At 36.3% G+C, this 27,225-nt stretch overlaps 1 protein-coding gene across 4 annotated transcripts in view; it reads right to left on the reverse strand.

The window, feature by feature from the left end:
• Positions 1-1,725: 1,725 nt before the first annotated feature.
• The window catches only part of larp (La related protein), a 79,605-nt gene continuing 54,105 nt past the window's right edge, over positions 1,726-27,225 (reverse strand). For 3 of the 4 annotated variants that reach the window (XM_019061848.2, XM_019061853.2, XM_019061852.2), the window contains 16 exons: positions 25,895-25,987; positions 23,154-23,332; positions 22,829-22,947; positions 21,870-22,056; positions 20,758-21,373; positions 20,432-20,535; positions 19,492-19,649; positions 18,475-18,688; positions 17,520-17,699; positions 16,759-16,967; positions 15,732-15,880; positions 13,912-14,056; positions 13,211-13,320; positions 12,255-12,388; positions 11,210-11,363; positions 1,726-10,373 (listed from right to left, as the gene is read on the reverse strand). In XM_019061848.2, the coding sequence (XP_018917393.2) occupies positions 8,665-10,373; positions 11,210-11,363; positions 12,255-12,388; positions 13,211-13,320; positions 13,912-14,056; positions 15,732-15,880; positions 16,759-16,967; positions 17,520-17,699; positions 18,475-18,688; positions 19,492-19,649; positions 20,432-20,535; positions 20,758-21,373; positions 21,870-22,056; positions 22,829-22,947; positions 23,154-23,332; positions 25,895-25,987 (4,460 nt within the window). In that variant the 3' untranslated portion in view covers positions 1,726-8,664. The remainder of the gene's footprint in view (positions 10,374-11,209; positions 11,364-12,254; positions 12,389-13,210; positions 13,321-13,911; positions 14,057-15,731; positions 15,881-16,758; positions 16,968-17,519; positions 17,700-18,474; positions 18,689-19,491; positions 19,650-20,431; positions 20,536-20,757; positions 21,374-21,869; positions 22,057-22,828; positions 22,948-23,153; positions 23,333-25,894; positions 25,988-27,225) is intronic. The other variant, XM_019061850.2, reaches the window with a different exon arrangement.

The raw sequence follows: 27,225 nt of genomic DNA on the forward strand, positions 1-27,225 counted from the left end.
GTTTTACAAAATTATACGATTTACATGTTGATTTACATTTTTTCTATGACAAAATCCCGATTACACATTTTCTTTATGGCACCCTCGATTATACATAATGTAGGATAATGAATTGGAGGATTCATACAGTTTTTCAATATTCATGAAAATCCTGTGATGGGTGAGGGGGGGGGGGGGCATTCCCTCCCTCCGGGTGGGAGGGAATGCTTAGGCAGGGTGTCTAGTTTTTTCCATTGTGGGAAATCCTGATTTTTGACAGTTTAATCCTGATTTATTGCGGAGAAAATTTAAAATTTCTGCATAAACGTATGCGAAAGCATAAAAAACTCGGATCGGACAGCCGAATTTTCTCAAATCCTAATTTTACGGCCGATTTTCCCTCAAATCCTGATGAAATCGGGATTAAATCCTAAGAGAATCGGGAAAATCCTGATGCTAGACATCCTGTCAGGGGAGTCAAAGGGCGTTTTTCTCCTATAATTCATCTGTTTCTTGTGTACCTCTTGCAGGGCCGGATTTACCTACTTGCTGCCCATGGGCCGCCTGTATTTTTCCGCCCCCTTCTCATTCGTTTTGAAACATCAATAGATCGTATTCGACAGTGGTTCGATTTATCGTTTGGTTCAAAATAATAGAAACAAAAATTTTAGGATTTAATTCGGAAAAGCTGAAAATGATAAAATTCCTAACAATTCCACTTTTTTATTGCCATTTGGTACTCGAGAGAATAAAAATTCGATCACATAAGACCCGTTACCTCAGATTTCTAAATTGACTTTTGGGGCTGTGGTTACGTATTGAACCAATCGATATCAATATAATCTCACCTGTGTGATCTGTCGAATACGATCTATAAAAACCATCAAGTGAACGTGCTGGTGGAGGAGGGGTGTATATGAGACGCGTTTACTCGTGTTGAGCACATTTTTTGTGAAGGCCTTGTCAACACTAACAAAAGCTCGGTTCCGTAAATCCATCCCTGTTTGGACAAGGCCTTCCATTTATAAAAAACGAACGAAAAAATTATGAAAGAATAAATATAAATGTGGTTAATAATTTTAACTTCCGCCGCTGCCCGACCGCACTGTGTTGGCGCAATGCGTGAAGTATTCATGCAGTCTTGTAGGCGCTACGTGTTTCACGCCGACCGCTGCTGACCACACTGTTTGGAGCAATGCGTGAAGTATTATGCAGTCTTGTAGGCGCTATGCGTTTCATGCCGACCGCCACACCGCTCCGTTCCAGGCCAAATTGCGTGTTTGGTTTCTCTCTTAACTTGACTAATTAAAGGTGTTATCTCTTGTATCACCGGAAGACGACAAAATTAGAAAATTCATTTAGATGATGTAGAAATTTGTAGATGTCATGTTGATGTAGAGAAGATATTTAATGTAAAGAACTATTATGCACCTATTTTGTAAAAATGATGGAATGGATATCAATGCATACCTCCATTGCAACTTTTAAAAGTCTACAATTTTGCTTAATATGCACTTTTATAGGGAACACGACCAACTTATTTCTTTGAAATTTTCGGTGAAAATTTTTGGGTGGATGGAGGAAAATTCACAGAAAATGTTTAAAAACACTATTGGTTCATTACCTTTTTAAAGCGTCAAAAATGAGCCTGGACTTGCAACATTGTATCAGCTGTTTATACCACGTTTGAGATTCAGTTTTGTCGGAAAAAAAGGACATACATGTAAAAGAAGACAAGCCACTGAGTAAAAGAATAACTGTTTAATGCGTTAGAATATAATGAAATCTTAACAACACAACAATCGAATAATATTTACACAGTTTGAGTCAAAAGTCCCCTCCTACCCTTGAATTTTGAAACCCACCCATGCAGACAAAACTTGTACTTCAGTCGCAATGAAAACTACTTTTCTGCGGGGTTAAAATTTCAAAGAGAAGGGAATATGAAGCGGAGAATCCCTCCAGTGTTTGGTGTAGAAACTTGAATTGAGAGAAAATATAGATACATTTTATGCAAATAAATAAAGAAGTCTTTGAATTTGTTTTCAGGAGAGTTTGAGGGTGAAATAGATCCACTTAAACGGTACAGACATTAAATTCCAAGTAAGTAGAGAGGAGGAAAAAAAAATTGAATTGTGTAGTAAAGTAAGAGCGAGCAATAGCAAGAATCAAACGCAAAAAATAAACAGGCATAGCTGGCATAATATAACTTTTAAGCATGTTATTCCTAAAAAAACTACAGATTTAAAATTTTTATTCGACAGGTTCATCAGCAAACGTTGGACAACTTGGGATCTTCTCCACACATGGGAACATCCTCTAGAACTTTTTGTAGGCCCCAAAGGTATAATATATGCTTATTATCCTAGTTGACACCAAAAATTACATTTCCCAACAAAAAAAATTTCAAAAGTTGGTAGGAGAAGGCTTCTGACTCATGCTGTAGAAAGAGCAATAATATTACTTATTTAGAATCATTAAATAAAGAGTAAAATTACTGATAAAAAGGATACCTAATTGTAGGAATAATGAACACAGCTCTTCACGAAATTATTCACAACAAAAAAGTAAACTTCGTTGACTAATTACAGCATCATTGAGTTTACCTCTTCCACAATGGGGTCTTCCAAAAGCCAAATCTTTCTTCCTTAAATCCATTGTGATCAAATATTTTTGAAAAGAATACATACATGCAAAATGTGCTAACATTACCTGCCCTTCAACGTGGCAGGTGAAAGAATGATACAAAATAATGAGAGGTGCCTAAGTATGGGACATTTGTATGGTCAATCTGTATGAAAAATACACAATTACACACAAGAGAATTCTTTCAAGAATTTGTTTCTGAGACCTGCTCTCCATTAGAATTGGTTTGACAAATGGGAAAATCCTACACAGGTTTTTAATAATTTTGATCTAAAAATTCAACTTTTTTTTTACGTCGACACAGACTGAGTATAGTAAATGCAATCTTTCATTGTGCACGGTTCTAAGTTAATGCTTTTGTAAATAGGTACTGGAAAATATTTCAGTACTGTCTTAAAGTTATTGAGTAGAGCTCAGCAATCCTACTTTTCAACAAAATATAAATAAAGATCGGTGAAAACTATCTGGTCAAGTTTACTTTCCAGGTAATTCTTCTGAAGCTCAAATGAAAGTGCAACACCCAGGGCACCAAAATATTGATACAGAGTTCGTAGCCGAATCATGTAAAAATTCTCTATATTTAAACTGTAGTTGTTAGTACAGCAGGCATCAAGTGTAACTTAAATATATTTTAGGTTACTTGATAATAATGAACCAGAAATTCTCCTGGCAAGTCTCTCGGTGGAGTGATCTCTTTCACCTGTGGAAGACTAATATTATGTATTATCAATTTAAATCCTTGTAATCTCGTAGTGTTCTACAAACAAAGACAGGATTAGAGTAGGGTGCAAGTCTATTAAGCAAGCTGATTTCAAGACAACTGGAAAAAAAAGGATGTATAAAATGTGTCCTCTTTCGAGTTCCTATGATTATCAGATTTTTTTCCCCCTCTTTTATCTGATTTAGCTGCCTCTACGTATCAAGAGAGATATTTTTGGAGTATTTTGATTAATGATTTACCAAAATTTAGGGAAACTTTCTATCATTTTCCCAGAGTTGACCTTACAGTTGCCTAAATAACTTCACATGTGGCATTAGGGAGTTGCATTGATAGAAGATACGTCCTTTAATCTTCCCTCTGACTGTGTGTCAAACAACTGGGCTTAACGAAGCTCCATGTATAAAGCTAGACTCCCTGTTTTCTTCATGAAATTCCTCAAATCATCCTGATGTTCTTAACATTTTTAGATGAATTTCTTCCCTTCAATGTTCTGTATCCAGCCTTAAAGACACACCATACTAAAACCAAACTTTTCTCAAAATCCTTTTATTCCAATTGAAACAGTAATCAGCTCACTCCAAAATAAATTTTTTTCATAGAAAAATGGGATTAAGTATATCATTTTCAGACTTCAATTATAGATAAGTTATTGCTTTCAGTTTTAAAGGTTTCGCAAGAGGTGGTCGTTGTAGACACAAGTCCGTTTTTTCTTGAATTGGTTCACTGAGCATCAACTGGTTTAGGCACTTCGTGCATATGGTTGTGGGGAGGCACTTCAATAAGTCCACGCCCAGAAACCACTCAAAGAATGAAGGAAGTGTAACTTCTTTTGGATGAAATTTAGCACACATTTCATGACGAACATTCTCTCAGTACAAGAGAGTCTCAATTATCCTTGTAGCCTATTATCTTGAACCTTACCAGAGGTTTGCCACCTATTTTCTTGCGACTCATCAAAACCAAGAGGTCTCTACTCTAGCTGTTTTGCAACAGTAATACACATGGTTAAAACTTGGAAAATTCAAAGATAACCATCCTTTCTAAATATTAATTCTGGTTGATTGGAAAAAAAATCATGGATATTGGTTCAACCAATCTCTGGAAATATACTAAGAGAGCTTATGATGATAAAAACTTTAAAGGAAAGTGTTATTCTCTCTCTGATCTTCCAATGAGTCTGATCACTGATTTGTCTTGAAGTCTACTTTCCTTCAAGGATACTGCCTTTGTTGATTTTAGAGGCTTCATTTCTGAGATAAGAATTATCCACAGTTTTGCAATGTCATTACATCCCCTCCTAGTTGTTAAGGATAATTGAGACTTCTCTGTAATTACAAAGCCTTTGACAAGCAGTACCTTACTTTCTTCCTGACTCATTAAAGTGAGTATCTTAGGATGAATGTATGCATTGTGATAAATAATACTGATTTATTTATTTTTTTTTACTTCTCATTAGGACAGTTCAGAATTCCTTAAAGGGGCAAGAAAAAGAGGTTTAGGATCAAACCAGAAATATACCACGTCTTTTAGAGCGACCATGATCCACAAATGACAAAACAAATAATTTTCAAAAAAGACAGATTTGAAACCATGAGTTGAAGAGGGAAAATGCTGTGTTCATGAGGGATGTACAACTAATTAAAACTAAGTAAGAAATTGGTAAAAGAGAATAATGATCACAGGATCGAGAGGTTTTTTTAGACTAAACGAGGAGGGAAGAACTGGAACAGACTATGATGGGGCTCAACTCACAGGAGAGGAAAAAAGAAAAGAAAAAAACCTCTCCTACGGAGCATCTAATTATCTAGAATCAAAAAACATTTAAGAGTAAAAATGTCCTTCCTTCGCTATGGAAGAATGAGACTTAAGGATACTTCGGTAAGTTGTAAAAAATTTCTGGAACAAAACTTGTGAGGTAAAAGAAAAAACAATCTATTACATAGCTTTTCTTCACTACAATGATTTTTTACATATCTACCGTCATGCCTGTGGCTAATTGTCACATCTGACTGGCAGCGATACTTTCTTCCACGCCCGGCTCATCTTATGTGACATGTATGCCATATGGAATCAAAGATTCAATGTAGTCCTCAGTCTCACTGACAGTAGCACCTCCTTTGGGTTTACCACTGGACTAATTTCAGAGTGCCTAACATTGTAGGCAGCCATGTTTTCACAGGTTTTCAAGGTGTAAAGTGGCAAAAATGACATGAAAAAGAATGTGACTATTTAAAATTGTTTAGAACTCGCCAAGTATTATTTTAACATTCCTGCGACTAGTAAGTAGTCTCTGATTTAAGATTTTTCATAAAAACAATTGAATATCTCTCTCAGGAGACACTATAATTTTCCCACCAGTCATTACTTTTTCTTTTTTAAAAATTAACTGCAGTTAAGGTTTAAACAGTGGAGTGAAATAACTTTCAGTTAATAAATTCAATAGCCTCAAATTTTACATCAATTACTTTGACATATATGATTCAAAATTCTGTCACATCCAAAATAATTGTGTTCAAATGCAAAACACTGTTTCTGAGTATGATACATTGTCTTAAGAATGTTCACTTTTTTTTATTTGTACCACAATATTCTTAAATACTGTTAGTGAGCATTTAATCTATGAGCATTTGAAGTTTGATACAATTATTAAAGTGGAACCTGATTACCATAAGGTAGCCTACTGCATTGAGAAGCAAATTTCTTCAGTCGAAAAAAAATCATGAATACATACTTCTGGAAAATTTTCCAATAGCTCAAATCTGAGGAAATAGGGGTTTCCATAACACCTTAAATGTGAGCGACAGGTTTGAACCACTTAACCAGAGACTACACCAGTGCAGTTGTGAATCGCAAAATTCATGATATGGATTTTGGACACCTCAAAAGCAAGAGAAACAACCAAGAAAATACAATATGAACAAACAACAATATTATTCGTAAAAATCATGGTTAAACAAAGTCAATCATAGAAATACAAATTAAGAAAAAAACGATAATTATGAGCAAATGTAACATAATGTAAGTTTTGCGAATTTTGGAATCATCGCGAAAACATCCTTCCTATCAAGAGCATTGGACAAGATTGGCATATCGGAATTCACTTTCTTCGTCAAAAAGTTTGAACATGATTTATGAAGAGATAAACACTTTAACAATTTGAAAAATTGGTGATAAGTTTTATCAAAAGTGAAATTCTGGGTCATGCGTCAATTTCTGTAAAATGAATTGAAATGGAGATTAGAATCATCACAAAACAAGCTAGAAAGCAAACAAAATTTTAACAAAAAAAAATGGTTTTTAAGGGCAATGAAGAAAAAAAACCAGATTGACTGAGAAAAGTTTGACTTAACATTATCTTGCTCCTTGGAATTTCACTTTCCTGTCATTTTTCATATTAAGGGATAGAGATATGCCAAACTTTAACCAACCTTACCAAACTTTTCAGACATTTACTAGCTGGTGTCAAACAATATAATTAGAAAAAAATAGACATTTTAGCACTTAATTAAAAATTGAGCCAACACGCCTTGTTCCCTTAATGCCTTCTAAAACTTGATGCACTTGACATCAAAAATCATTGGGAAATTATAACTTAATCGAGGTAAAGTTAACATAGAAACTTAAGAAGTAGGTTCATGAATTTAGATTTCTGCGTAAAAGACTGACTCCAACGATCGGGTCGGACATCATAATCAAGGCATAACACTTCCACATAACGGCACTACACTTCTTTCAACCAGTCGCAACGGCGATACGACGTACTTACGATAAATAAGCAGAGCTAAAGGCAACGGTCCTTGAAATATAAAATCGATATATGCTACAAGCTTAGTGTCTAGTCCCAAATAAATAATACAAAATAAGATTTCTTACAACTAAAACTAAATATCATTCTTTTCAAGTTGACTAACATGTTTGAAAAGAAACTGTACAGAATTTACAAGGTTACAACAGTGACGGAAGAAACGATTATTTTTGGCAGACTTCGTAGAAAACAGGATAATATACGCTGGTGCAATGAAAAAATAATTTTTCCATTTCATGAAAAGTCCCCTTCTCTTATTCGCTCATCAGACTTGGATATTTGTAATCACTTATTGAGTCAGATTTAAATGTAAAACTACTGATGCCATTATCAGTATATTTCACATTGTTACAACATTTTCTTTTAGCAAGAGCCAAAACACTTTTATATAGATCTTTGGCTCTTTATGAAAATGTCAAAAAAAGAAGAAAAAAGAAAAAAAAAACTTTGTTCAAACTTCACAATAAGCAATCATGACCTGCTTGTTATCAATGCATAGAGTAAATTATCCAAAATCAAGAGAGAGGGAGCAATGCATTCGTCACTGTAGTAATATCACGTTTGTGTAAAAAATCATGCATTGAATTCAAGGGGACTGTACAACAGTTTGAAATAAGAAACAATAAAAGGAGAAAATTATGCATGAGAAAAAGAATTAATTCTTCTTCCAATCCTTGAACTTTTCCAGGATTTTTTTTTTTTTGTGTTTCCCTAAATTACCTGGAAACTAAAAATAAAACGGTTCATCCGAGTGACGGTGATTGTGAAATCAAAACCATAACAGCAAATTCAAAAGAAACCTGAGACAATAAAGCACTTTTTAGCTCTCAAAAAATTATTTAATTTTAAAAACGAAAAAAAGAAAACTTCTATTGATCAAAATAATAACAAAACTTGGTGAAACAAAAAATATCTCCGTTAGAAAAAAAAAGAAAGAAAACCTGCCACCTTTGTACTTGTGGAACAACAATGATAATGGGCCAATTTAAAAGTCTGACTCTTATTGTGCAGTGAAATCTGAGATGTTTTGGGTCACTTTGCGGTGTAACTTGATTAACACGGACACAATTTAATACAATCATCAGCTTAACTTCTGGATTATTCCAGATGGAAGCATTGGACATCATTTTTCAAAGAACAGTGGAAAAAATAATACAAAATAAAAAAATATGAAACTCACAGAGAATTATAAAACAGCAACTTAATTAATTCAAAATGACTGTTTCAGAAGAAATTTTTAAAAAATATCTGTCAGGGCACATAATCACAATGGAAAATCTCAACGGTTGCTTACACAATTTTTCAAAAATCTATCCGAAACAAAATGTTAAAACTTAACCTCGGCTTTTGAGCAAAGCTCAGGGTTTGATGATAGTTCTGTCCAAATAATCCGAAAATAAGTTGAAGGCAAATAACCGCTCTTCAACTTTTTATGGGCAAGGGCAGGACATCCGAGACACAAACATTTGATCTTCACGAATTTGAGGGCAACAAAATCTATCAGCAGTTAAAATTATGCACTTTTTTCACTAGACTGAGGCTTGGCTTCTGTTGCTTTCGGCTTAGCAGTGGTTGCAGTTTTTGCACTGTTCTTTGCTGCGTCTGTTGATTTCGATTTGAGGCTGAATGCGGATTTGAGCACTGACTCGGTTCTGCTGACTTTGGTCGCAGGTTTTACAGAGTCTTTTTTGTCCTGAACAGGTGTGGCTGTTTTGGTCTTCTTAGCATCTTCCACTTTCTTCTCTGCTGCTGCTTTGTCCGTTGCTTTTTCAGCATCAGTTTTTGGCGACTTGCCACCAGCGGCAAGATTGCAGAGCGACTTCACACAAACTTTGAGATTGGATCTAGTCGACTTGGCAATATCGGATAATGTAGACTTTTTCGCTGGAGGAGCGGGAGACTCAACTTTTGCTTTTGAAGCAGCGCTACTTGAGACTGGTGTTGTGACTTTGGAGGATTCTGGTTTTGTTACTTTGTCAGCAACTTTTGATTTCTCAGGGAGAATTTTTCTAGCAACACTGGGCGATCCCACAGAAGGTACAGCCCTTTTTGTCAAACCTGGTGACCCTGTGGTAGGTTTCTTTGCAAGAACAGGCGATCCTGTGGTGGGTTTCTTTGCAAGAATTGGTGACCCTGCTGCTGATGCTACTTTTCTGGCTAAAATAGGTGATTCAACGACTGGGATGACCTTTTTACTGAGTCCAGGCGATCCGGACGCCAGAGTAGATTTTTTTGCTAGACTAGGTGAGCCTGTAACACTGGTTTTTCTGACCACAGTCGGTGATCCTGTAACAGGGGTTTTCACACCAGACCTACTTAAAACAGGACTATCTGAAAGTTTCTTGGTTACGGTGCTACTGACAGACTTGGGTGCTACCTTGCTTGTAGTGCTGACTGGCTTTGCAGTGGTTACACTTCTACTGGTCTTCGCGTCAGTGGTTTTGGGAGCAACTTTGGACACTGAGCTGACCGGTTTCGCCGAAATTTTAGTCTCTGGAACTTTGTCTTTGGGCTTTACGGTAGATTTTGCATCTCCCTTGGCCGGTTCTACTTTGGCTTTTGATTTACCAGCATCTTTCTTCTCTGCTGCATCTGACTTCAACTCCATCTTTGACTCTTCAATTGGAGTAGATTTTTCAATAGCCTCAGGTGATGCTGGTTTGTTACTTGACGCTGTTTCTGTCAAAACTTGGCTAGTTAATTTCTCAGTTACAGTTTCTTCGACTACACCTTGATCTTTTAAGATTGATTCTACTGCTTCCTTCGAAGTTTCTGCGTCTGACTTAGATTTGATTTCTTCCTTGGTTCTATCTGCTGCTGCAGACTTTCCCGTAATAATATCACAGCATTTTTCTTGTGGCAAACTTGAGGCACTTTGTCCTTGATTGGTTTGATTACAGGGGACTTTATTGGTATCAAGTGCTACAACTTCTTCGAAGTTAGTCACTTTAATCGTTGGTGTGGTAACTCTGTTGGCAGAATCTTCATTTTCAAGAGAAGAGGCTTTTTTCAGAGCTGACTTCGGAACAAACGGCTTTGATTCTGGGTTGATCCTCAAGGCAAGTGGAACATCTTTCTTGCCTGAAAATGATATTGAAATAGGTTTATTACTGTTATAGGATTCATGCCGGGTGCGCTTGAACTTTGGTGCTGCTGATAGATCAAAATTGACTTTGAGAGTTTTATTTGAAAAGTTCTTCTGGATTGAGGTCACATCAGTGGCTGTAAAAAAAAAAAAAAAACGAAAAAATGTATTAGTAACAGAATGATCTTCAGTTTTTTATTAATTCTCAATAGAAATTGATGCAAAATTTACCTTTTTCTCCCCTTTAGATTTTTTTGATTTGTGGTATATTGAAAGAGTATATTAAGGGGTATCTTTTCCTAAAATTCCAACCCCTGAAAAAAAGGAAGGGTTCAAAGTTGAAATACCCAGTGAAAGAGTTTGCTGATTAACAGATAAAAATATTAACACTTGGCTTATACTAACAACTTCCAAATTAAGTACACTTCTAAGTTAGTATACATGTTACATACTTATCTTAACTCAAAGTTAGGATAATTTGACCCAGTCGCATTCAGGACAAATTTTTCCCCTTTGATTTTCATGGCTTTAGGAGGTCTTTAAGTTACAGGAATAACTATAAATACCACCCCAATTACATACTGATTAAGGCTCAAAAGCCAGATTTTGACATACAGAAGTTTTTTGCTGATCTTTCAATGTTGTGCAAAAATCTGAGTTAAACACACAACCAAACATTTTTGATGAGGTTCCTTAAAACGAAACAAATCCTATTTCTTGTTTGAGTTAATAGATCTTTCCAAAGATTCCTGCATTTTCCCCTGACTTATCAAAATTACTGACATTTTTAGCTTCATCAGCTTTTTCAACAAAACTCCTCTCACTAATTCTGATGCTTTGAGATGCTACAATTCTTTGAGTACAAGAGCTAGTCTGCAGAGAATAATTTCTTGGATTTACATCAGTGGATTATTTATTTGCTAACTATTTTATAAAGTACCTTCTGGAATAATAAGAAACATTTAATACTTACAGGAGCCAGAATCAGCTCTCCAGTCAAGAGACCCGGAGCCCATGAACTCGACTCTTTGACTTGCTACAGAGCCCCATGAAGACGAACAGCCAGCACTCTCTGATACACTGCGGTTTCGGCGTCCTCTTGAATTTCTTTCCTGCTGATCTCTCAACTGAAACAATGAAGGGTGAGGTTACTTTCAGAAGAACTGAAGACACTTTCATCTTTTTTCAAAGCCAAGAACCTGTAAGTTCTTAGTTCTTTTGAGACTACGGATTTTAGATTTTTTCATGCAAAGAGGTTTATTCTGCTTAGAACAATGCAATTTTCAAAGTTGGCTACGTTTATGTGAAAGAAGTTTACTAACACAGAAGTTCACACTTTTTTGTGTGAAAACATCTGATTCTGGATAATTTATAAATCTACAAGTTCAGAATGTGCACAGCCCAATTTTTTGTCAATGATCCTTGCATTGACTTGGCCTCACATTTCATTGGGGTTATGGAATGGGTATGGAAAAAAGCTATTTCAAAGCTTTAAAAATTTCAAAATTGCAGTTGTCTCTTACACCAACAAATAAATACACCCTGAGTAGACTGAATGATGAGTCAAATAAAATTGGTTCAAAAAATAATTGGAAATTTAGAATAATTTTTATGAGGTACTAGAATGGAGAGGAAGCTGAGGAAATCAACCACAGTCGAAGATGTTGGCTATCCTTGAAGATAAAATTCTAGTGCATTAATATGAGAGGGCACTTGATATAAAGCGAGGATTTTGACAGTTGGGTTGAGATTTTGGAGAACTTAAAAGCAAAATTTTTGGAAAAAAATTAATTTTGGTCTTTGGCACAAAATCTTTTTTCAAGTGACTATTCGCGATGTCTTTCCACAATTTTTCAGTTTTTGCCTGTCCACTTTCCATTTTGACATTGTGTTCGGCAGAAGAGATTGAGAACAAAAATTGAAAGAACAGTAAATACACCGGATTTTATTGCAGAATTTTCATTATTAAAAAGTTAGAGTTGAAGCATTAGATAAACAACGTGAGAGAAGATACTCACATTTCTCATCCTAAAATCTTCGATAGTCTTGAATTTAGACAGGTATTCTTTGAGTTTTGGACAAACTTGCAGTTTATCCGCATGCTTGTAGTACTTGAGGAATGCCCAGAATTTTTCCAAACCATACAGCTGACCTGTAGAACAGAGTAAAAAATATATTGGCAAGATAGTTTGAAACGAGACAACAAAAAATAAATGTTTTTCAAAAGAACCCACACATTTTCTATAAATCCAAACTCAATATGATTGATGACCTGGGATTAAGCTGGGGACGGAAAACGAGTCATAGGAAGATGATATGAGGATACTCGTTTCACGAGTTGATCATCAAGTTCTAAGGTCAGTTTGTAAATAAGTGAAGGCAAAAATACCGCAGGTGGAAGCTTCAAAGTGAACTGACTTATTTGAAATACAGGCTTTAGTTATCAGTGGGCTGAAAGTCTACTTAAAAATCAATGCGAAATTTTGCTCACCTCAAACAAAAAAGCCTACCTTTTTTTCCAAAAAAAATTAGAGTCCTTCTTGCTGAACGCTGTCCTTACATTAAAGCCAGGGATCAAAAATATGATACAGATAGGTTCTGCTGTACTCTACAAATTCTGAACGCTAATCTACAAGAGACTACGATCTAGAAAGTGATTAACAGTTCTATTTGAGAGGAGAAGGCGCCTCGGGAGAAATAAATGATAAATTTTTCGAGTGCTGCCTTGTTTAAAAATTTTGCTAAGAAGAAATCCTGCGATGATGAAGTGATGAAGCTTGAATTCTACTGAAATTGAATATTTAAAGATAATTTTGAGCCAAAATAGAATCTAGTAATGTTGACTAGAAACATTTCAATAATTGTTGAGAACGAAAATCCAAAGATAGTTATATTCCCTTCTGACTGTTCATTCTTGTGGAGCAAAATCATGTCACATTATCGAACACTTTTAAAAGTGAATTGAATTACTTACCATTTTCATAGTCAGAAATTGTTTCTGCCTGGAAGTCCTGATATAATTGAGGTCTGAATTTCCTTTCAAGACCGTAGCTATAATATCTAAACAAACACTCGTAGCCATACCTGGAACAAACGAAGAAACAGATAAATATCAATATATGCCAATTAAAAAAATTAATCCAGAGGTAAAAGATTTCTTTTGCGTTGTTCAAGAAATAAATTTGCAAAAAGATTAATAGATAAGCTTCTCGGTAAAGGCCAATACATAAGTACGTCCACAAAATCATGAAAAAGCGGAAAATAACCACTGTCACATACAAGTATCAGCGAGTGGCCACCATTGTGCATAACTTCTAGGTCCATTTCGTTCTATTCTAATAGCAAATATCCAAGGGTTGCCATTCAACTTCTTGAAAGATCTGTAGCAACCCACAAGTGTTCGCCAGAATAAAAAGGAACAAGTGAGGTCAATGAGGATTATAACTGATAAAAGCCCTTGGGTTAAAAGGAAACTTTGGTTATGATACTCCACAATTTAAATTAAATTAATTTATTTATTGCTCCTCAACTTCTTTTGGTTTTGAATTTTTATTCCAATATGGTCCAAAAGAGTAAAAGACAAGATGCAGAATACAGTCAGTTAAAAACTCTAATAAAAATGAGAAAAAAGGATTAAATTGACGACAAGGGACTGAGCGAGACAGATGAACTTACCTATGCCCATGCTCGGCATCTTCGATGGCTAAATTGCGGAACTCATTGTACATATTTTTATTGAAATTATCACGTAAAAAGAAGGACCAGAATCTGAAGAGAGTATTCATCTCTTGCGACTGACCAATCCCAAGACGACTCCTCTCTGAAACACAGAAAAAAGATGTATGTCACAGATTAGAATTGTAAATCTAGTAAAACTTTTTAGACAAAGAAGCATTTTGTCATAGGTAATCATTGAGTAAAGTGTAATAATAATTAATTAAATTATCAAACTTACACCTCCCAGGATTACTGGTATCATGATGTTGCCTAATGAAGGCATGAAAATTAACCATGGCGTTGCATTGTGCTTAATTATAGAATTTATTACAGTAAAACCTCGCTAAGTCGGTTTCCGGATAAGCCGGTAACCCGCTTTAGTCGGTAGAATCGCCCGGTCCCGTTTATCACCCATATAACACAATGCTAAATAAGTCTCGGTATCTCGGTTTGGTCAGATTCTGAACCCGCTTAACTCGGTGAAATTTTTCCATCTCGACCTGTTTTTCTTCGATCGTCACCCGTGATCAAGCGTAGGTAGTGTTTCCGTGCGCGGTGCGGTGCGGGTCGGGTCAAGTTACGCCACGAAGGGTGAGCGAATCTCCGAGAAAGCGCAGCGCAGTGCGAGAAACGACATCGGAAATAGAGAGATAAGGAATCAAAAACACTCGATAACGACACGAAAGATGAGAACAGTAGAGAGTAGGATATCTGATACCGCGTGTTATCTTATCGCGCGTGTGAAAACACGCATGCATAATTAAGCAATTTCACGCATCGATGAGTTGACAGGTCAAGTCGGCACCGGCCCCTCTCCCCCTACCATCTTGCATTGCCCTTCCCCGCTCCCCCCAGGAATCTTCCGCAGAGTTTTTCGGAGATTTTAGCGAGTATTGATACGTTGCATTTTCAGTTCAACGACCCGCCGTAGCGGGTGGCCGCGGCGCATCACCGCGCGGCATGCCGCGTGGGGTGCGCGGGGGGTGATACGCAATGGGGTGCCGCGGCACCCCAACATACGATTAACCCGATGACTTCATGATGCCCTGACACTTACAACACGCAATTTCAAGTGCATCTCATGAAATTTTACTCTTTAGTACCATTCTCTTCGATCAAATGGCTCTCCTAAACACTCCTACAAGTCACTCTACACGCACGTTTGCGTTTGTCCAATTTAGGGCGCGAAATTTGAAAAAGCGCGGCAGGAAAAGTGGCAGTCCGCGTAAGTCGGTAACCCGCTTAACTCGGTAAATTTCCTCGGTCCCGATGAAAACCGACTTAGCGAGGTTTCACTGTATAAGTTGAGAGTGCATTTAGTTCACAAGAATTTCCTCAGATTTTTCGAACAACATGGACCCATAAAAAATGAGTTCAAAGGAGCATGTTTTAAGCGTCCATAACAAGGCGCATGTCGGAGAAGCCAAAATGGTGTCCAAAAATATTTCTCATTGCAGTCAATCTCAATCTTGGTTGTCTCTGCCACCATGCATGGTCTGGGTAGCCGTTATCAATGAATGGCTGCACATACTATTCATTGCAGAAGAGGAGACATGCAATCCACATAGTGGCTGTATGATGGGAATGCCTGAAAGATATACAAGTTATGAAAAGTTTGAAAAAAATAAGCTATACCCTGGGATTTCAGCTCTTACAGGGCCTAATGAGCATCTTGTACTCGTTAGCCTATGATACTTGAAATGGAATTTGAAAAATGCGCAAAGATGCGCAATGGTCTAGGCTGATTAAAAAATTAAAAAAATAAAGTTGAAAATTACCTTTAAGGCATCTGTCATGGTATTTATGATACACCTGTTGTGTAAAACCATTCTCCTTGAGCAAGGCGTGAGAGGGGTGTTGGAACGAGGGAAGCGATGTTGGCGTACTGCTTAAGAATCCATCCTTTGGACTGGTTCCAGTGCTACTACTGCGTAAGACAAGGAATGATATATATTTCAAGTTTTTTTTTCATTATAGAAAATTAACTAGCCAAAACTGTCATGGCTGTTTGATGACTTTCAGGACATAAAAAATACCTTAAAGCTAGATATTTGAGATTTTGAACAAGAGGCTGGAATAATACACATGGCTTAGTTGTAAATTCAAAAAATATTACAGCTTTAGGAGAAGGAACTTTCTACACACGACTTGGTAAGCTCATCAATGAAGACCAAGGAACAAATTAATGGAGCACAGAACTGCTGCATGTGTATAAAATACTGAATTTTCTAATTATAATGAAAATTCTACATTGACAGAGAGTGAAAATATCGTTTGTGGTTGTAGTAATGGAGTAGGCAAAGTTTTAAAACCTTGAGGCAGTCATAAAATCACTTTTTTACTTGAAAATATTACGTCATAACTCATGTAATTTGAGCTACATGACTTCCGGACCAGGGAAACAAGCAATGACACCACAAAAAGTGTAGTTAAATTAGTTATTAAGATAACCACCACTATAACTTATCCGTGATTCTTGCAACCTCTGCAATATCTTTTAGTTGAACTTAGATTGCGCTTTTCTCAATTAGCACTGAAATAGACTGACAGTTTGATTGTCCATCAACTGGCAATGTGATTTCAACACTGATTACGCTTGATCACACCCATCAAGGTATGGCCATCTTGCTGAGGAACATATTATAAACTCAATTCTGATCAACTCTACAGGACCTTCCGTCTCCTGGAAAAACTTTACAGACTCAAGCCAAAGATTGACTTCAAGAAAATAAGTTTGGTTCTAAAGAGAAAAATTCTTTTGAGTGCGTTATAAATGATAGATAAAAGTTGCTGCCAAATGCAAACCTCATAGATGAAGTTCTGGGCCTGTGTTCTCTGACATCCATCACCCAACCAACATGGTGCTCGACAGGGGGGTTGGCACTGTGTCGTGTTTTGTGCTTGCGTCCGTGGGCTAGCCACTTCGTGCTTCTAGGATCCTTTACAACACCATAGAATCTGGGTTTGTGCTGGAATTTTGATTTGGCTTTGATTTCTTCGATCTTCTCCACAGCCTGATAGTGTACAAGAAAAAATGGCACAAATAAAACTATTACTTATCCATTAAGTTTCAAAAAACAGAAGGTTTTGATAAACACTGAGATCTAGTTTTAGAAAGTTATTCAAAATTCGTTCTTAAATCACAAATCTGAAAGACATGCAAGAGCTCCATTGCTTTATTTTTGATCATGCTCATTGCATCCTGCATGAGATTTTGATGAAGGGATGTGAAGTGTTGAGCTTCAATTCTTTCTCTGTTCAGTGGTTCTTTGACTCATGATCCGTAACTCACAGCAAGTTTGATAAAAAAAGATATACTTTAATTGGGTCTTGAGGATACCTGTATTTGAGAACTGGAAAAGATTGAAGAACCTCAACTTTTCTCTGTTTTAGGCAGATTCTTAGATATCATGACAAAATCACATTATTCAATTTATTTCTGGGTCTGAGGTTTTTTTTTTGTGACACATGAAGAAATCACAATCACTTCTCTTCATACTTTGCATATAACAGCACTTAAAATTAACTGAAGCATCAAGGATTAGTGGAAGGGGCAATTTACTCACAGTTGGAATATCATCAATCTTCTTAGAAGCAACTTCTGGCAGGACAGCATCATTGACCAGAGATGGTGGAGGTGGAGGCGGTACATACTCAGTATTCGTCACTGTCTTATTTCTCGGCATAAGTTTGTCAAAATCTTCTTGAGAAATGATGTTGACACTCTTATGTTGCTGAGCATACGACTGTTACAAAACAAGAGACGGAGATGAGTAAGACAGAGCAAAATTAATAAATGGATGCAAATATAGACCCATTTGACTACACATCAATTCAAGGATACAAAAAATAGCAGCTCACAAGCCAGAACAACATTTTTGGGTATGATGCAAAGAAACTTCATATTCGAGTAGGGTCAGATTGTCTTCTTGAAACTCAGTCATCAGTTTTTCTTAAATACCAAGGTTGATGAAATGAAAAACCTATGATAAGGCTACAATTTTTATCTTAGATGAGCCATTGAAATACAATTTTGTTAAAATGAGCATGGTTAAATGCCTTTAGATTAATATCTACATATTTCCTTTTGATTTGCTTGGTCTTTATCTTAGGAATAGCTGGATCATTAATTTTGTACATCATCATTTCTGAAGGGAGCTATCTGGATTACAGCATAAATATTTTTAGTAATGATTTAACTGTTCATGCAGATAGGCATAGTTTTATAAAAAACATGTGATCATCAAATCTAGAGAAATGATTAAAATGATGGTTATCGTGAATTTTTCCCAAGGAGTTCACTTACAAAAATGATGTGATTAGATTATGTCTCTGATATTGTAATCTGGGGTATTGAGAGGAAAAGTATGGTAAAAATATTCTGCGGAGTAAACTGTTAACAAAAATGGGTTTTTATTCATTTTTTTTCAGAAACAGGAATTATGAAAAATGGTTCTTGCTCCCCTACGCATACAGAGACACCCACCATGAATCAATACTCTGACATTTAAAGATACAAACCTTTTCTTTCCAAAGTCCATCTTCATACTGTTGCAATCCGATGTTGATTGCCTCTTCTAGATCTTGACTGATCTTAACTCGAGACAGAACTTCACCAGAACGGTCATAGCCCTCATGTTTTGGTGCTCGAGTGGGCGCATGGGTATTCTGCGTTATGATAAGCAATTTGTTGAGATCTCTGTCACTCATTTCATAGTCATCTTCATCTTCCGACCTGAACAAAAAATATTCATTGTAAGTAGAAGAAATACCTCTATGTGATTAAAACAACTTTGAAGATGGAACTCTCCATTATGTTGAGAAGAGGACAACTGGCGGCAATCTAGCAAGCCATAAACAGAGCCAGCTGGGTTGCGTTAAAATTTAATATCTTTGGCTTATGGCAATACAGAAAGGTCCACAGATTTCAGATATACTAAAACCTTGGGACAGCACTTTGTTTGTATTAAAAACAGGAACAATTTCTAAAATCAACTTTTTACTATATTCATTCTGATGATTGTAAAAATATAGTAACAGAGAAAAATCAGGCAGGAGGACATAATTCCAGTCTTTTTTGTGAAATCCTCTGACATTTTGCGGTAAAAACTTTTCCCATAAAAAGTTCGGGTTTTCTAGCTCTGTAAACAACCTACACTCATGGTGGAGACCACAAATGACTTCCTTAATGGTACAATTGTTGATGTTTGGCTCCTTTTCCTGCAATATTCCACTTCACTTAAGTAACCCTAACACACATTCATTCTGAGATTCTACAGTCCTTGAAAAAACACCTCTTGTCCTCATAAGCTGGGTTGGATCTCTAGGCAAAAATTCATTTAAAAACGAGCTAAAGGCCAAACCCTGAGAACACCTCACATACAGATAATGCAAAACAAATAGTGGCACTGTGATTGATCGATGAATTTAAGGTTGCGGGTAATAAGTTCAATTTGGCAAACACAGCAAGGAGAGTTTGAAAAGTTGAAGGCTTGGCTTTGCTGGATTTTAAAACTTTCTTGGAAAAAAGGGACTGACCATTCAGTGAATTGATTGACTTTGCCACCAGGCAGCGGGTTGTCTAACTCTTCATCGAACTGGAAATCCAGTTCCTCTCTCTCTTCATTGGCCAGACTTGGTTTCTTGCCACTCTTCTCAGGCTTTTGAGATCCAGATTTTGTGCGCCTCCTATTCACCTGCAGAAAAAAGAATTTTTTTTAGTACCGTCAGTATGTCATACAGTCGTGTGGCCAATACGGAACTGACCCTAAAAATCTTTCTATCTTCAAATATTCGAATTTTCATTTTTTCCCACCCCTCAAGGAATCTTCTACGAGCTAATCTTGCTTAATCCCTCCTCCCCCTTCTTACTCTCATTTGAAGAGGGATGCAAGTGCGGAATTCCAGTGGCATTACAATTTTCAATCGAAAATGCCATTTAATTAAATCATTTTCAGACTTCTTCACAACTTCGTATGGGTAGAGCCTCATAAGACTGATCACTTTCCAAATAATGTAATCGCCATAAACTAGATTTTAAGGAGAAAAGTATTATTCAACCTGCTGCTAATCTTGGAATTCCAAAAAATGTGTGCTTCTTTAGACAGCTCTTCAGAACTTAGAAATTATTGATGCCCAAAAAAATTTGCAATGGCGACCACTGTGATTCGGAATGGTATGAGAATAAATTGGAATACGTTAGTTTCAAACAAGTAATAAAAACATCATTTTTAAGAAAAATAATATCATTGAAGACTCTCTGGTGAATGATAGTACGGATTACAGTCTCATCATACAGAACACTTATGTATACTCTGAGTGCCTATTTTAAGATCAAAAATTTTGATTTATTTATCATTATTTTCTTTGTACATTTTTATTCTTGAAGGATCAAGAGTCTGACCTACAAATGAGACACATATTCAGGATTATGAGGATTGATTCATCCTGAATTAAATAGTAGATTTTAAGTTCTTACCTGGCGCCACTGTTTTTCCTCTTCATCTGAATCAATATCTTTACCAAGATGACTATCGTCTGTGAGAGAGGAAGAAATCGGTATTGGAATCACAGGTGTTGATGCTGCAAAAAGGAAAAAAGGTATTGAAGTTTTCTCGAATTAACTGACAAACAAATTACTAAATAAAAGCAGCAATTCTATTACATAATAGAAACATGTTCAATAGGCGACTCTGGGTGCAATAACTATGAATGGCTCCAGTTGCATTACTCTCACTCATTCATGACCGATGTATCACAGACTTTTCAAGAGAATTCATTACTAGCAATGCTTAAATGTCTTACCAGAAAGTACAGGCTCTTTCTCCATTTTAGATTCACTCTTCTTGACATCTACAGATGCAGTCTGTTTGATTTGATTTGCTTCTGTGCCTGCATTGTCAGTCTTGACATCTGCCTCCTTGCTGACCTCTTTGCTAGAAACTTCCGTTGCTTCTGTCGCCTCAGTTGCCTCAACGCACTCATCGAGATCTCCCAAATCACTGGCACGGTCCACTGTTACAGGGACAAATTCTGGCACGTTGGGATTCAGGTTCTCGACATGGGGGATGAACTCTGCAGGATTGATGTTCGGAGGCAGGACAGGGTTGTTAAGCTGAGGCTTAGGAGGCGGTACAACCGGCTGCGGAAAACTGACGAAGTGGGGCAGCGGAGGGGGGGCTGGAGCAGGTGCCTGCGGTGCAATGACAGTTGGAACAGCAGGCATAGCAGGCATGGCAGGTATCGCAGACATGGCAGGTACAGCAGGTACGGCAGGCATAGTTGGTAGACTTGGCATGGAGGGGATACTTGTGGGAGCTCCTAGGGGATGCATGGCCAACGGATGGATCGGTGTTACATAAATGGTGTTGCCCACAGTGTCTGGGATCGGCCATCTGGTAGGGTCAGTTTTCGTTCGAACCTGAAAAAGGCAAATAGAGAAATGAAAACTTAAGAGTGGGAAATTTTTCGTGCCGCTTATTGGAGTAAATTTCACTGTTGTCTCTCAAAAGATGGAGGTATTGAAAAATTCTTGAGATTACTGGGTCTTTTTCTGAAAGATCTACCAAGAGTATCTTTCATGGATTTTTGTGAATCAAAGGGAGTCGTTATTTAGGCATGCTTCAAGAGCAAAATTGGTGAAGGAGAAACTGAGGCAAGAGCACAACATGAAAACGTGTGAAATTAAAATTACATAATAAACTGCATTCACAAAATAAATTATATCAAATCCGACATTATCCAGGGCACCTGGCTCTTTCTGAATTGGAATCCACCCTGAAGAAGAAGACTTATGTCTGGAACCTTTATTTTGTTTGCTTTGTGAGCTGAGTTTAATAATTTTAAATTTAAAAATAAATTTAGAAGTAAACTTTAAAAAAAGAAAAAATCCACGGGGCCAGAGTCTTGAGACTTACCTTGAAATTATCAAGCTCCAACTTGTCTGACTGTTGTATTGCTGCAATCACCTTGTTTAAGTCTGGAGTCAACCCTCGCACACGATGGAAGGAAGCTATTAGAGTCACAGGCAGGAAGCCATTAGGATCCATTTTACGACGCAAAAAGACATCTTTACATAGATTTTCCTCGCTAAAATAATATTCTCTGGAAAAGAAGAGAGGTTTATTCATTACATTTAAAAATTAATGAAAAACTGGATTTGTTTTCCGAGATATTGACAAAAGCCTCGTAAGTTTTTGAGAAAAATTCAAGAAATGACACCTTGGCAGGAATTTAAACATCGACCTCCATTTTTGGCTTAAGATACTCTCATCTGATCATAATTGACAACGTAAATTCTGGTGCTGCAGTTAATCGAAGTCTTCCATCCCATCTCACTCAACCTGCGTATGCAACCAGAAAGTACACTTTTCTCCAGCCTATTGAATGTCACTTTCTAGGACCCCATGAAAATGTGCCTCTAAAAACATGAAATTTTAGGTTTGCCATGATTCCAAGCCTCGTCTACAAAATTATTTTCTGGTGTTCAGCAACCACTACAAAGCTGCACTACCTCCCAGAATTACACCAGTCATGTTACAAAAAGATCAGCATCTCTGGAAGCAGTGATAATGGTAGATTTTTCCGGTTTAATAAAATGGCTACCTACTTTGTAGAGAGAAAATAGAACAAGACAATTTTTGATGACCCTTTTCTATGAATTATGAAGAACAAGGCAAGAAATAAGGCTGGTGTTAAATATAATTTATTGACATATTGTAAGATAACATTAGAGAAATTTTGTGCCTAAGTTGTTCCTTTTCCGTTCTTTTGTGATGCGAACCGTGGAATACAAAAAACTCTTTGAGGACGTCTGATTTTATACAAAAAGCACTGTTAAAGTGTTTGAAAGATAACATAACTTTTTAATACTTACATTTGCTTTTTAATTAGTTCCGTCAAAGTATTGTCATCTAAATTATTGTACGGTGCAGCATTTTCGAAGTATAGAGTTCCATTCATTGGCATAATATATGTATTTGGAAACCTATTGACCTGTGAGTAAAAAAAAACAAATGGCTCACTAATATGGCAGAGAAAACGAAAGGCGTTATTGAAAAATTGAACACTACAAGGTCGAAACTGGTTAGTAACTGAAATGTTTAAAATTGTACTTCTCCTTTGATCATTTTAAATTACCATAAGAAAAAAGAAATCAGAATTTTTTTTTTTTCTGGAATAAGGATTGTTAGAAACCTTACGTTGGAAAAATCTGCTGGGAAGTCATAATTTTTGCGCTGGATCCTGCCTTGACGCATGTTTCCACGGTAGTTGTTACGATGGCCACCTCTGCCAGGTCGATTGTATCTTGTTCCTTCTCGACCCCTGTTTCCATCATCAAAATCTCGCTCTCGATCATAATAGCGGTTATTATAGTATCCTGAAATCATAGTTCAGTTGGTGAGAAAAGAATAACAAATAGGCAAAGTAAATGACGCGCAAACCGAAATTGAAAACTTAATTTGAATAAAACTTTGAGAAAAACTTACAATGACCCACTTTGATCACTTGCACAGTAGGTACATGGAAAAAAAAATTGCTGATTCAACAATTCAATTGCTAAAAACAGTGAGTGCAATGTTTCAACGCAGATTTTACAACAAAAAAATGCTACTTTAACCACATTGTAAACTAATTTAACCACGGGAGTGGTTAAAGTAGCATTTTTTGTTGTAAAATCTGCGTTGAAACATTGCACTCACTGTTTTTAGCAATTGAAGTGCTGAATCAGCAATTCTTTTTTTTTTTCCGTGTACTTCTTGAATTTTTAGAGTTTTGCATGAGCCCCAGGCAGCCATTTCTAATGAATAACGATCATTGTTTTTTGCGACGGTAGAAGGGCACCGCAGCAGGGATTTTAACACACATGGTTTTGCGAAATAAGCTGCAAGAGGTTTTTGAGGAGCTTTGCAATAAGTTTCTAAAACAACATCAAAAGTAACAATGGATATCATGGGCTGTTGAACTGCTCTAACTAATAAAATCATCTCTTGCAGTGCTCAACTTCTGAAGGTAATCTTTCAATCAATCTTCAACCTTTCTACTATCCTCCTTTGATTGCTAAATGTTTTGTTATCATTTGATTATCAGATTGTTATTTGCACACTCTCGCAGCTTTTCATTTATCTGAGCAGCTTGCTGCCTACCTAGGTAGCTTGATATCTACCGAGGCTGTCACAGTTAACTTAATTTGCGCCTTATCTGAGTAGGCAAATGACTATTTAATGTTGGAAATGGCTTTTTGCCTTTACCATATGAAAAAAAAAGAAAAAAAAAAAAAAATAAAAAAATAAATTGGCAGTGTAAGAACCAAAGCAATCAAACACTTTTCAAAGATGTGTAGAAACATTATTAGTTGTCACAAGGCCACCAAGCCAGTTTGCAAAAAAACAATACCATGCAGTTAGTAACTAGGTTAAGAATAGTTCTCATAAGGGGATGCTTGCAAGGTAGTAAATGATATCTACAACACAGACTAAGCAACTGATAAGAATATTTGAATCGGTGAGTTCGAAAACACACCAACTCGGAAAAAAAAATTGTTCAGGAAACACCTAAAACTGGGCAGCAGGCGAGGAAGTTAGTTTAAGATAAACCTTTTTGGTGCCAAAGGACAAGTACTTAGAGACATTGTAAAGCACCAAGTTGAAATCGATACACCATGCTTGATGACAGAGAATCAAGCGTTTACAAATTTCCGAGTTGGTGTGTTTTCGTTCTCACCGACTTTCAGATACTGATTTTTCATAGTCTGCCCTGAAAAATTTATATTTTTCGACTTGAATAACCCTTGAATATTTATATAAAACTTGTTGGTACAAGGTATACTGAACCGAAAAAAGAAAACCGCAAAATCGGATGGTCACCCGTTTCCCTTGAAATGGCCAAAGATTGGTATTTCCAATGAAATACTTTGATTTTTCCCTTTTCCTGTCGCTGTTTTGAGCACTTCCGATTGCAATTTCAAAATTTCCTTTGGCGTGCAGATACTTCTATCCATAATTGTTACAAAACCGTAAAAAAGTGAAAGTCGAAAAAAACTCGAGTTGGTGTGTTTTCGAACTCACTGTTTCATTTATGCTTAACTGTCTTACTTACTACCAACCATAGCTACTAATCATTACCACTCATCTATAGAAAATTTAACGCCTTTGGTGAACAAGGTGGACAAGACATTTCGTTGCTTGAAGGAAAAATTAGGTAGAGGTTCGATGACAGGGTGGGGTTTAACCGCATGTGCAAGATCTGAACTCGGGTAATAAAGCTAAGAATTGAATAGATAAGATAATTGACTTCAAAAACGACAACTGATGAAGCCTTCAGTTGTGAAGTTTCAATTTATTTAAATACACTGCTATCAATCAACTAAATGATACATTTTAAAGTCAAGAAAAAAGCAGAACAGTAAAGCAAGAGCAAAGAAATTTTTTAATATTTCTAAAAATAATTGAGATTTACTCATTTCCTCGATGACTGAAAATATATTCCCTCATCAGTGACTTCAATATAGTTCCACTTAATCCTCTCCCGCTATCTCACTTAATAATTATTAATTAATTTTTCATTTCAGAAGTTTTCTTGTACAGTTGTAATTGTAAACAAAACATAAACTAATTGTGAGTTGAGTGTTCTCTCAGAAGCGTTCATACTTTTTTATGCAAAACACATAAAAGCACACAAACACACACATGGAAACAAAACACTAGAAGCTGAGTCGTCACAAAATCGTCCTAAAGATAAGGTTTAAAGCAAGTATCAGAACTCCCGTGCGAGGTAAATCTGATATCAGTTAGGGTATGGTTCCTAAAAAGAAGCAACAAAATAATGACATAAGTTACTGCTCAACTAAATGAAATGGCTGCTCAATTCAATGAAGTGGCCATAATTATTATTTATCAAAAATAAAACACTCTTAACAATCACAAATGAAAAACGTCTTTACCATTTGATCTATTTTGATCCCTTGGACGGTTCATTCTATCTTTTTTATCGTAAGCTAAATTATAATCTAACGTGTCCCTTGTATTCCGGTAAGCTGTAAAAAGAAGAAAGTAAAATGTTTGATGTTAGAAAGGATAGAGTAAATTAGTAGAGTATTACAGTTTGCTGATTGTATGTTGGTACTTAAGTCAGTTAATGATGCCATCAATTAAGTGCAGTGGCGTGGCGAGCTTTGCGATGTATTGATTGATATGCCATTTAAACCTATGAAAAAAGGTCGAATATCAGGGCGTTCGCAACGAACACCATAATAATTGATTCTTTACCATAGCTTCAAATGGGATATTATCTTTAGTCAATTATCTTGCCTTGCCACTGATCAAGAGTGACTTTAAAGGACTTATTTTACCACCACACAGAGCAAGAGTTAGTAACTTTTCCAACTTTGCAAAATTTATAGTACCATTAAGTTCCTGATTGCAGTACATGACTCTCCTTTAGACTGATGAGTCTTAAATGATACAAATCTTCAGATATATCGTGTTTCTCCTCTCTATTTCACAGTTGAATTGAATTACTTTCTGTCATTTTTGCTTCTTGGCACATGAACACAATCAATAATCAGATTAGCAAGAACATGGAACCTTCATGTACAAGCAGAAGACTATTTCATTCTGCTCTTTCTGATCAAAGTCAGGAGATTTTGAAAAAGATGGCTGAGAAGAAGGTTTGGTAATCAGAGGGATATTAAAATTACTCAGTTGTCCGCACTCTGTTAGCAGTTTCATTATTAGTTTAGGATAGAAAAATTGTATGCATGGAATGAAAGTAAAATAGGTAATTGAACCCAAAAACACTATCATCTGAATAGGTACTGAAATGATTCCATAGGTGGGAGGTACAAAAAAATTGAGTAGAAATGGAGTGACATCATGAGACGTTAGATTACAGAATTTCCCATTGCATCATTACTTAGTAGATATAATTTTAGTTTAGTTATTGAAATGAGTAAGGGGTTCTTATCCCAATAAGGAATGGTAATGGGATTAATTGATCCAGCGAATGAATTGTTAGTTCCCTTTCCATTTCTACTCCTTTTTGTGGTAATTTCCAATAAAAATACACTTCCTAATGACATGTCTGCTTCAATACACGAGAAAAGCTTTTGGATTAAATTAACCCTCACAAGATGGCAATTTTACAAGCGCAGAATGGCAAAAGCATTTCTATCATTTGCAGGCAAGCTTTGGGGTCAAAACAGGTTTTGACAGAATAGAGTAGGAATCGTGAAAAATTAAAAGCTCCTACTTCATTTTCTTTTATCTTTCCCTT

This window comes from Bemisia tabaci, chromosome 3 (assembly GCF_918797505.1).
Source record: "Bemisia tabaci chromosome 3, PGI_BMITA_v3".
Classification (NCBI taxonomy): Eukaryota; Metazoa; Arthropoda; class Insecta; order Hemiptera; family Aleyrodidae; genus Bemisia; species Bemisia tabaci.